This window comes from Phyllopteryx taeniolatus, chromosome 7 (assembly GCF_024500385.1).
Source record: "Phyllopteryx taeniolatus isolate TA_2022b chromosome 7, UOR_Ptae_1.2, whole genome shotgun sequence".
NCBI lineage: Eukaryota > Metazoa > Chordata > Actinopteri > Syngnathiformes > Syngnathidae > Phyllopteryx > Phyllopteryx taeniolatus.
Window position 1 is genome coordinate 29,500,366 of NC_084508.1, and position 12,160 is coordinate 29,512,525.

At 38.4% G+C, this 12,160-nt stretch overlaps 1 protein-coding gene across 1 annotated transcript in view; it reads left to right on the forward strand.

Moving 5' to 3' along the window:
- Positions 1–12,160, forward strand: part of LOC133481326 (BMP/retinoic acid-inducible neural-specific protein 3-like) — a 61,974-nt gene that overhangs the window by 33,468 nt on the left and 16,346 nt on the right. The window contains exons 3-5 of the mRNA XM_061780535.1: positions 1,373–1,563; positions 5,530–5,720; positions 11,348–11,453. Of these exons, the coding sequence (XP_061636519.1) occupies positions 1,373–1,563; positions 5,530–5,720; positions 11,348–11,453 (488 nt within the window). The remainder of the gene's footprint in view (positions 1–1,372; positions 1,564–5,529; positions 5,721–11,347; positions 11,454–12,160) is intronic.

Sequence of the window (12,160 nt, forward strand, 5' to 3'; positions counted from 1 at the left end):
AGTGCGATGGTTCTGATATTTTCAGAGGTGGAAGGGGGCATAAATAGAGGCGTTTACATAAATTTTGGTGACTGTTGATGCTAGTTTTCTGACATTAAGCGACGTTAAGCTTTTTTACGCTTACGTAAGGTGTTTTAGACTGTCCCGTCCTCCTGCTTGGAGGCTCATACACCCACAGAGCTATTCTGTAGAATGAATAAATAAATGAAATGCCCATTCCTCCAGGCGATTATTTGTCTATTGATTGAATTAAACCCTTTCCTGTTCACCTAGCTGAATTTGGTGTGTGATGTGCTTAAATTAAAATGTGTGTGCAATCTATGGCTTCAACTGAAAACCCTTGTTTAATTTTGGATTGATGGTGATTTCTGTGTACCAACAAAATATAAGTTGGGGCCAGGAAAGTAATTCAATCCAACATTGTCGGCATGATTCTGTTTATAGTGTTGGTTGCGAAATGCCGCATATGTCGCCAATCTCCCGCTAAAATGTCCCGGGAGCCAAAAGTCCCAGGGACAACAGGAACTCTATGTGCACTCAGATGGCAATGTTGATGCTCTTTGTGCATTCTATGTATAGTTTCACTGTTCTACCACAAGGTTTTGAGTGTACGCATAGTCAGAGCTGTGTGTAAATTCATGTACGTCCCCACATACAAGTCCAACTTCATAAATTTCATACTTTGCATGGAAATGTTCGTATGCGCAGTTTACAAAATACTTCTGGCCTACGCACGCTTGATAAAAGACGGCCCTGGACAGATCAAACATATTAGTCTGTCACAAGCAGAACCACTTTGCTTTTTGTCCTCTCATCACATAATGCACCTTTTATAGAGCCAGTGTGTCTTGTGCATATGTTAAGTCTGTCATGATGGGGCTATTAACGAAAACGTTAACTTTGTAATGAGTGAACATTTCTATTATGACATAACACCACTTAAAACAATACTGAATTTTTATCTTTCATTTAACATTGTGTTACTCATTGTTCCCTCATCAATACACTTTTCTTTCAGTTCAGACATACTGCAACTGGCATGGTAGAAGAGCGTCCTTAATTTGTAAATGCAGTTTATACTAAATGCAGTGTCACAAAAAATTTTCCACACCCATCTCATCATTAATTTCACTTCCACTGATGCACATGGGGAATGTGAACTTACACATGTGCACCTGAGACTTAAAGGTTTTTAAGTTATCAGTTCAATGCACCAAATCTCACATTTTAAGGTGGATTCGGCCTGGCTGGCATTTTCTGCACATACCATTGAATCTAAATCTTTGGCGAGTACTTAATTATGTACCAAACATTTTAAACATCTGTTCAATAAATATCATGAACATGTGGTTTGATTTCTTTTTATATCCAGGGAGTTCGGAAGATGGAAGGTGAACAATTTGGCATCAGAAAGAAGAGATTTCTCACAGTCTCCGTTACCTTTGACATCAGAGTTTGTGAGGAATATTCGACTCCTTGGCCGCAGGCCCAGCACGCAGATGATCACTGATAACCTGATCAAGAAATATGGTACTCACTTCCTATTGTCAGCTACACTTGGAGGTAAACAGAAAATATCATTTGGATTATATGCTGTCATTTAATCAAATGTTATTTATTTATTCATTTATTTATTTACGTAATGTTTAACAGGAAAGCTAATATTGGAGAGGGGGGCATCTTTGCAAAAAAAAAAAGAAAAAAACTATTATCTATTATTGTATTACATCAAAAACACATCTCTGCATATTATCTTCTGAACTGTTTTGTAGGAAATATAATGATTTACATATGTGTGACATTATGTGGATAACCTTGTCAACATTTTTCAGTTCGCTAAATTATACTAATATAGGTATTCACCATGTAATTAAAGGAAACATGTAAAACTGACTGACTGTGATGTTTCTAATCAGCCCCCTAATTAACAATCCAATCAAAGCTTTTACCGTCTATATGGGATCTTGGGTGCCCTTTTCACAAAATGTTCAAAGCCGTGGTCATGTTAGCACAATCCACAGTAAAGGAGGATGATGTGAACAGTGGCTCATTTGCTTGAAACATCCACCTCAAAACAAACTGATTTAAACAGGGCTGTAAAAAAAGAGGGTGAAAAGTGGACTGTCTACTATTCTTGTCCTTGGGGTATTTTGAATAAAACATGTTAAGTACATATGATGAAGACACCTAAGAACTGGTTATTTGTGGAAAAACACATCATATAACGCCTATAAACGTTATGAGCACTGATTTTACAAAAACAATACAGGCAGACATAGCAGAAATTATCATAGTAGGCTACTCAAAGAAACATCCCAGCGGAATAATGCGCCAATGGTACGTATGAATACACATAAAGATTGAGTGCTCTTAACTCACCATTCCTTGCCCTCCAATTTTGGTTTTCTGCTGAATGTTGAATAGATGACAACTCACTCAAGCTAAGGTACTTGCAGTAAAATCCTCATTTAAGATGCTACAGAGAATCAAACAAATTTTGCAAAACAGATTTGGTTTGCAGGGGAACACTTGTCAATTACTTTAGACACGGCTCTTCACGTTAACATGGTTACCATTGTTAGTGGATGTATATACAATGCAGCTTGACCAGCCGCCTAAGCTCCCTGGCTCTTGGCCAGTACTTAGTGGTATGAAATGAGGAGAGTAAGGAGTTTGCATTGGACTGTTGCCAGACATAAGCCTGTGTGGCTCCAAATGGATAGCCTCCACATTAAAAAAAATAAAATAAAAATGAACTAATGAAAATAATGACCAGATTGTCATATTAAGAGGGTGCCCTTCAGAAACCGAGGCAGAAATGCAGGGGGAAGAAACATTACCCCTATGCATTAACACTGCATTATGATGAGAGATATGAGGTGCAGTGGCTTTAGGACACTCAAAGTAAAGACAGTACTGCAGGTACTGCATTCTGTGATCAACACTTATGAACAGCAAATCAAGGATCTCACTCCCCAATCAGTATATTAAGCATAATTGACCTTGCAATTAGTACATCTATCCATTTTCTGAGCCGCTTCTCCTCACTAGGGTCGCGGGCGTGCTGGAGCCTATCCCAGCTATCATCGGGCAGGAGGCGGGATACACCCTGAACTGGTTGCCAGCCAATCGCAGGGCACATACAAACAAACAACCATTCGCACTCACATTCACACCTACAGGCAATTTAGAGTCTTCAATTCATGCATGTTTTTGGCATGTGGGAGGAAACTGGAGTGCCCGGGGAGAACATGCAAACTCCACACAGGTAAGGCCGGGGATTGAACCCCGCTCCTCAGAACTGTGAGGCTGACGCTCTAACCAGTCGGTCACCATGCCACCGCAATTAGTACATTATTAAAACAATCATGCTCATAATAATAACTATGACATGTTGAAATGAGTTTGAAGCTAAAGAAGGTTTTCATCCTTATATTGGAATATGTTGTTTTCAAACAGCCATTTTTCAGCGGATTTTTCCGTTTATTTGAGTACACATTGTCAAAATAAATCAAATTGACCGGGGTGTCGAAGAATAATTCAGAATGAATGGTCACAGATGTCATTATGATAAACTGGTACATTTCATTGATAAAAACCCAAGGTAAATAAATCTACATTATACATTCTTCACGACTGACTCTGCAAAATCTTATTACTGAGACCTCAAGAACGCTTAACATGTTCAACTTTTTTTTTTTGTAGCACCTTTTGGAAGACCGACACTACCCTCCAAAAGAATTGGAACAGTCAGTTAAATTCCTTTATGTTTTGCTCTAGACTGAAACTATTTAGGTTGGGCTTCAAAATGTGAATATGAGACAAGAGATCAACTTTTCACCTTTTATTTCCAGGTACTTACACCTGGATCTCATACACAATGAAATTATTTAATTTGAATCCATGCCTACCCACTTTTGTGAGCTAAAGTATTGGAACATGTGACACTTAAGTTGTGCTAATGTATGTCATCCAGTGGTCTTCGATTTCATTGATTATTCAAACAATAGCGCAAGATGTTCGTATATGCTATGTTTCCCATTGGGGTTTTGCCTTTAAACACTACATATTCATTTGAAGTGTAACTAGTTCTAGGCGATAAGGCACCAATATCACAATTTTTTTCCCCTAATTTGATATGACTCGATAGTTATGTTATTAAAGTATAAGACCGGATTTTTTCCGGGCACTCCGGTTTCCTCCCACATCCCAAAAACATGCATGGTAGGTTAATTGAAGACTCTAAATTGCCCTTAGGTGTGAATGTGAGTGCGAATGGTTGTTTGTTTGTATGTGCCCTGCGATTGGCTGGCAACCAGTTCAGGGTGTACCCCGCCTCCTGCCCGATGATAGCTGGGATAGGCTCCAGCACGCCGCGACCCTAGTGAGGAGAAGCGGCTCAGAAAATGGATGGATGGATGGATGGATGTCTTAAACTGAGTCAGTTGGTGTTTGTCACGTATTAGTACCCATGGTTGTCGACTTCACATTTGATATCCAAAAGTCCTTGGCTCAAATTAATTCCAACTAATGGCTCTGACCTCAAACTTCATTGCGTTCGTATTTGTAAAAGATGGGTCCGTCTGCTGTTACCTGTAGCCTAGAATGAATCACATGAAGCAAAATTGGCAAAAGGAGTCCGTGAGTCCGGAAGTGTAAAATATAGTCCATTATCTCTTGGGTTTGATGACAAGGAAACAGAAAAAAGTTTTGGTTGAATTATAAGGACTAGAATTGTCACTAATTTGGTGCACCGAGAAAAACCAAAGGTATAAGACTGTGAAAATAAAGATATCATGAGACAAGAAACATTACAAATCCCATCATGCAACGGCCCTGATAACCTGTGACCCCTCCCACTTCTTAGTAAATACTGTACAACAAGCATCATATGCGTAGTAGGGCTGTATTTATCATGACTTGCTGAGACTACGTAAATAGGTCTTGTTAAGAAGACAATCCACAATTTCTTGCTTCAAAAGAAGAAAAATGAGTTCTAAATTAGATTTATCTATGTAAGACTCCAAAATCATATTTTCATTGTTGACATTACATTACGCTCAAGATGACTTTTTTCGGTGTACAAGAAAAAAAAATTCTGACATTATAAAGAAAGATACAACCAATCTGAAAGGGACATCCTTCACCATGCAGCAGTCTAAAGCTAATGTAAAATAATTGGCCTCCCTGTTCCAATACCCTTGAAGGGAATGTATTGGCTATTGCAATGTATTGCGGGACTTGGAGTCAATTAAAAGAAATGATAATGACAAAAATAAATCCTAATCAGCTAAAGAATGGAACTCAAACACTTTGTTGGTAGCAAGTGAGCCAATTACAAGCTGATAACATTTATGTATGTTCTGCTTGTGACAGACTTTATGTATGTTGAAATCAAAAATCACTTTCACATCATTCTTTGGTGTTTATATCATCCAGAATAAAGCTTGAAGGTTAATGGCAATAGATGGTGTGCATATTCCTCACAAATTACAACAACTTTACAAATTCTTATTGTTTTTTGTGCAGGGGAAGAAGCCTTAACTATATTTGTTGACAAAAGAAAACTCAGTAAGAAAGGAGAGGTGAGCGATTACTCGAGTAATTCTTCGATTGTCACTCTGGAAGCTCTGCACCAGCTGGCCGCCTCCTACTTCATTGACAGGGAGAGCACTCTGCGCAAACTGCATCACATCCAGATCGCCTCCACTGCCATCAAGGTAAAACAAAACAGAAACTATTTTGTTGGAAGCACATAGTTCTTGGGACACAAAAAGCTATGTGATATGGATTATTTCATTTCTGTGTCTAATATCTTCCTTAAAGTGATAACATTTTTTGTGACACAACATTCCATCAGTATTCTTCTCTTCCTTGTCAGTTGTAAATTTACATCCTTTATAATAACCAACAGATTTTTTTTTTCTAATGCTTTGGATCATATTTACATCTAAGCTTTTCTCTCAGTTACTGGGTCCATGACGTGTGTTCTCTCAAGACTCAGTGATTATTTAAATGTATCGAATCAGTTGCATTTTTAATAGTATTCATGAAAACATTTACAGAATTTGTCCCTGTGTAATAAATGTTAACAAAAGAGGATTTTTATGGAAGATATGTCATTTACCTATGTAATAACCTGATATTGACTTACTAACTAATCTTCACGCAATGTGCAAAAGATATCAAGGAGAATAGATGCAGTAGGATACTACACTGTGCTTGATACTGCTGTGTTTTTTTAATGTTAATGTCTGGCTTTGATTGCAAGCATGTAATCTAAGATCACAGGCATCGTCCTTCCATTCGGAGAGTTATGGAAACTACCCAGGGAAATGTTTCACATAAACATGTTTCATTTTGGGGTGAAATCAAAGCACACTTTCTGTATTGAGGTTGTACAATACGTGTCTTGCAACATTACTTCCTCATGCTATTGGTATTGTCAATATTTGTTAAAAAGAACAATGCGAGTTTAATGTTGGAACCATGATCCACTATGGGGAAAGAAAAGAGGAGTAAAGTAAGGATGGTGGCTTCTGGAATTATGTTTCCTCTTAACAATTCATTTGTTCGTAGTTGTAAAAAGAAAGACAGCAGGGAGATGACGCTTTTTATCAGTGTGCTCATGATAAGATTTAATCTCCAGCAGCACATTGAGTCAGCAGGAAACACTGATGAGCACATATGGTGAGGAGAAGATAAATGAATCTTGTGAAACAGTGCCAGTGACAGGTTGCTGCCACCGGTTGTCACCTTCAGGTAGCACAGAGCAATTATGGTGACAGAGGAGAGGCTGACCCTTATTTCTGTCTTTTTTATTCCTTGAAACACAGCTACATTCAGCGTATGATTTGTGGCTGTTGTAGTGGAACCTGAAATTAGCCTTTCTGTAGAATGTCAGAGGTGTCTGCGGCAATGGTAGGCTATTTCTTGCTGCTTGCTTGCTGGGCACATCTGAGGAGCAAAAGCAGATACTGTGTTCGTTTTTGTAGCGTCAGACTGGAACCGGCGGAGAGTGTTTTTTCATGCTCTAAAGGCAGTCATCTGGCATAACTGACAGGCGAGAAGTGTAAAGAGCGCGAGAAGGAGATTCACCTCCATCACGTTTAGAAACGAGTCAAAGGAGAATAATTCCCCCACTCTGTGTATCATTTCCATGGGGCAGTGACCCATACAGTAGCAGAACGGATCCCTCTAAGAACTCTCTGCATGATTTGAAATCAAACAAGTTGAGGAGGGAAGGAAAGAGGCAAACCACAGCCCCCCCGCCCTGCTGTCAGCATGCAAAGGTGAAATTGAAGCTCATTATGCAGTAAAAGCCTATTACTGTTATTGGTTGTGGCTGAAGAATGATTGTAGAAATCTGGGACCTTACCAGGGTCTCCTTGGAATGGATTGGTTTGTTTGGATGGCATACTGTAAAATGACTTCAGTCCACAGACACAGACACACACCCACACACACACACACACCTATACACATGCACACACACGTACATTATACATAGTATATACAGAATAGTATAGTACAGTATATATCCTATTCCATATTTTCGCCATTTGAGGATAATAAATCTCACCGTGGTTTGCGCTCACTAAAATCCTAAAGTTTGAGAAATGGCTTTGTTACCCTTTCCAGACTGATGTCAATTACTTTATTTCTCATCTGTTTATTTGTGTGTGCTGTGCTGCAGCTTTTTGAGATCTTTTGGCAGACTTCATTTTGTCAGACAGGCACTTTTTAAGTGATTTCTTGATTGAACAGGTCTTGAGGTCATCAGACATCAATGTGATCAGTGAAAATGAACCAAAAAATGTGATTACCCAAAGTGAATTCATGATTTAACAAGGTGGGATATTACTTTTTCACCTTGGGCCAGGTAGCTTTGAATATTTTTCTTTCCCTTCATAAATAAAATCACCATTTAAAAACACTATTTTATGTTTACTTGGGTCATCTTTGTCTGATATTTACTTTTGTTTGTTGATCTTTAACAATAAAGATGGGAAACTATGCAAAAATATAAGAATTGGAGGAGTGACGCCAATACTTTTTAATGGCACTGTATATCTTGAGATTGGCTGGCGACCAGTTCAGGGTGTACCCCACCCAAAGATAGCTGGGATAGGCTCCAGATAAGTGGCACAGAAATTGAATTAATTAATGTATATAGTGAATAAATTTTTTTAGGTTATGATTTGACAATTCCTTTGCCTCAACTGACTGGGATGCCATACCACTCACGCAGTACACAATTGATTGACGATCTACAACCCCAATTCCAATGAAGTTGGGACGTTGTGTTAAACATAAATAAAAACAGTATATAATGATTTGCAAATCACGTTCAACCTATATTTAATTATATAAACTACAAAGACAAGATATATAATGTTTAAGCATGGTGGAAAAAAGTTGAGGAATGCTCATCACAGGTGAACAGGCTAATTGGGAACTGGTGGGTGCCACGATTGGGTTTAAAAGGAGCTTCCCTGAATTGCTCAGTCATTCACAAGCAAATATGGGGCGAGGTTCACCTCTTTGTGAACAAGTGCATGAGAACAAGTAGTTGAACAGTTTAAGGACAATGTTCCTCAACGTACAATTGCAAGAAATTTAGGGATTTCATCATCTATAATCATCCATAATATCATCAAAAGGTTCAGATAATCTGGACAAATCACTGCATGCAAATCAGCACGAAGCATTATTTCATATTATGATCTTGTGTATTGACTCTGTTGTATCATCTCATGATGGCGAACATATACACGTAGTTCTTAGACTAGAAGATTGCTGTCTGAACTAGTAGAGAGACAACAAATTAGATTTAAACCTCATTTTCCAGCACCATTTTTTACATGAGTGGAATAAAATACATTTGTCTGAAAGAAAATATATTGTAGACAAAGGAAACGAGTTCAGGAATCATCGTAATTTGATGGTTTATTGTCTGACTATGAAGCCACTGTGTACGGTATGTGTGTCTAATGTGTGTGTGTGTGTGTTTTAATGAACGTGTTGCATGGTTTGTTGTTAATCCCCAAAGAATGAGTGGCAGAGAGCATTCAGAAGCATATTTGGGTTGCTGCAACTAAAATGTGTTAAGTAATCAGAAATACAGGAATCCCAAGTCATTAAAAAAACTGAATTAAATCTGCAATGAAAATAATGTTGACACTAATATGGGTATCCTGCGATTGGCTGGCGACCGGTTCAGGGTGTACACTGCCTCCTGCCCGAAGACAGCTGGGATAGGCTCCAGCAGCCCGCGAGCCTAGTGAGGATAAGCGGTAAAAGAAAATGGATGGATAATATGGGTAGCTATCGAATCAATCAATCAAAAAAAAAAAAAAAAAAAATACTCTGCTTCCTTCTGTGTATGTCACAAGCAATTTGGTTGGTCAGAATCAAGTATTAATTTGATGGCTTCAACTAACATCGTACAATCCAATGAGGATAAAACTGTTGACCATGTTAGTAAGACTGGGTCTTTGCTGGTTTGTGGAGCTTTGATGTAGTCAGAAATCTGTAGTTTGCAAAAGTAAATAGGCTGTTGTGTTTATGATTATTCAAACACCTTTATATTAAAATTATGTACATACGTTGTCAGACAGTGCTAAAAAAAATTAATGTTTCTGCATGATAAGAGAAGGATATGTATCGGTAAACCCACTTTGAAAAAACGTTTCCAATATATCTGAGATGTTGGCTCGTAATCATCAGTCAATTGTGTGACCTTTTCTCTAGTAAACATAACTGAAGTGCTCTTTAGGCTGGATCCATACCTCTTGAACACACTTGAAGTGCTTGAAGCACATTTAACATTCACTTCAGTGAATCACAAAAATACTGTGAAATGCGTGGTAATGTGAAAATGTTACTTGATTAATTGCTTTAAGATTTAACATGAATCCAAATCACATATGCTTCAGTGGGCTATTTTGCTTGTGTTGGTAATTTGTCATACTGTCAGTATCTCATTAAAATAATCTTTTTTATTATTATTATATTATTATAATTATTTTTTCCACTTTGTCTTGTTGCACTGCTTCCATCCATCCATCCATCCATTTTCTGAGCCGCTTATCCTCACTAGGGTCGCGGGAGTGCTGGAGCCAATCCCAGCTCGTGTTCACTTTAATTTCAATGAATGTGCCGACTACTTCAAGCGCAATAGCACTTTGATAAGAATACAGCACAGACACAATTTCCCACAGCGTTCATACCTCCATACAGCCATGTGTTTAGATACATAGGGCCAATATTGTTATTTCTAGTATTTCTAATATAATAGCAACTGTGATGCAAACCGGAAATTGAATGCTCTGCTCATCACTTTGTTTTTTTCCATATGCTATATCAATAGGCTTATCAAATAATACCTTATATGCTTTCAATATTCATGGACTCTGAATGCCAGTGCTGTATCTCATTTCCTCACATTGATGTCAGCAATAAAATTCATCACGAAAGAGGTAGGGGATTTATGATGTCATAGAAATATTATTGGAGAAGAATTGCAGTCAAATTATGTCTACCCCCACCCCACCCACATTCGAGCCCTCCTTTCTTTATCTCGTGAATGATTTTCTATTTATTGGACCCGTACCTTTGATTAGCAAACTCCATGCAGTGTTCCTATTCTTGTGACTCATTTGAGTTTGAAAGGTCGTCAGCAAATTTATTATGGTTACTGATCGACTAACTCTCGTTGTTTTACCCCATCCATCTGTCATATTACACCAACTGGCAAATGACAAGAATGATCAGGACAAGTGGCTGAACAAAATATGGTGTCTCCACCCATAAAGGAAGAAAAATGAGAATCGCTTAGGTGTGCCGCACCATGTAATATAAATAATAAGCTATCTCCTTGCAAATGAAGTGAAAGAAGATGCTGTGCTAAAACTGCTTTGTGCTAAGTGAAACATCATCAATCAGACAAAAGGGAAAATTGTGTGATTTTAACACACATTACCTTTACCTACATTTTACATAGTCTTAATTACCGTGTCCATATTTTTTCTGCACATTCATAGGGACAACTGATAAATAATACTACTTTATTGAAACAAAATACAATGTGAAACTTTTTGTGTTCCTCATATCAAAAGTAACATTGTCAGGTTGAAATGGTCCACGTGTCCTCAATTACTGTAACACCCTTTTAAGCCACTGATGTGTAGTTTCTGGAAATGTGACGCAAATGGTTTTAAAAGCAAGGTTTTTTTTTTTGCTCTATGTATCTTTGATATTACCACTATCTCTAAATTAACTTTGTTGTTAAGAGAATGCTGGGCTAAATTTTACAGTGAGGTCTTCTATTTTTCTTGTTGCCCAGGTGACCGAAACTCGCACTGGCCCCCTTGGATGCAGTAACTATGACAACCTTGACTCTGTTAGCTCAGTACTGGTTCAGAGCCCTGAAAACAAGGTCCAGCTGCAAGGTTAGTTTCGTTTCTACACATATATAATGATAATTATTTTTATTATTAATTTTCATCCCTGAGAGGAAATTCATTTTTCTCTCTCCTGAGTATTGTGTGTGTTTGCATTACAACACGCAAAACACATTCACTCACAGGTATGATATGCAAGCATGGGAAAGATGTCCCCACTACAATGTAATATCAGTACAGTGGACCCTCCAAAGTTGAACACAATCACTTCTCTGATCTATTTTCATAACTGCTGTAAATTCTGCATGGCGGGCAGCGCAACTGTACACCAGGGGCAGGTGAGACCATTGTTGGTCATTTCGTAGACCAGCGCAGCCCAGCGGATCGGATAGGATAGTTGGCGGCCTGCGGCACTGTTGGTGTGTTTACAGAAAACTTAATTTGTCGCCAATCAAGGCGCCTCCTCTCATTCCCTTTAAATGTGGCGCAATGACAGTCTCGGCGGAGACATGTCTGTAGGGATGATGCGTGATTGCAGATTGCATGAGTTGAGCATTGTCACTACTCTTGGCCAGTGTGGCAACAGACAATGTGAGTGGGTGTCTTTATTAAATACAGAAGGAGTAAGTGATGAGAGTTGGTGACTTAAATATGTCCGCAGACCTCAGTATCTGTATGTCTGTGCCCCGATCAAATTCACCAAAATCTTCTGAAACCAGCGGTCTCCTTTGCACCAAGATTTAGATGTGGTCGGA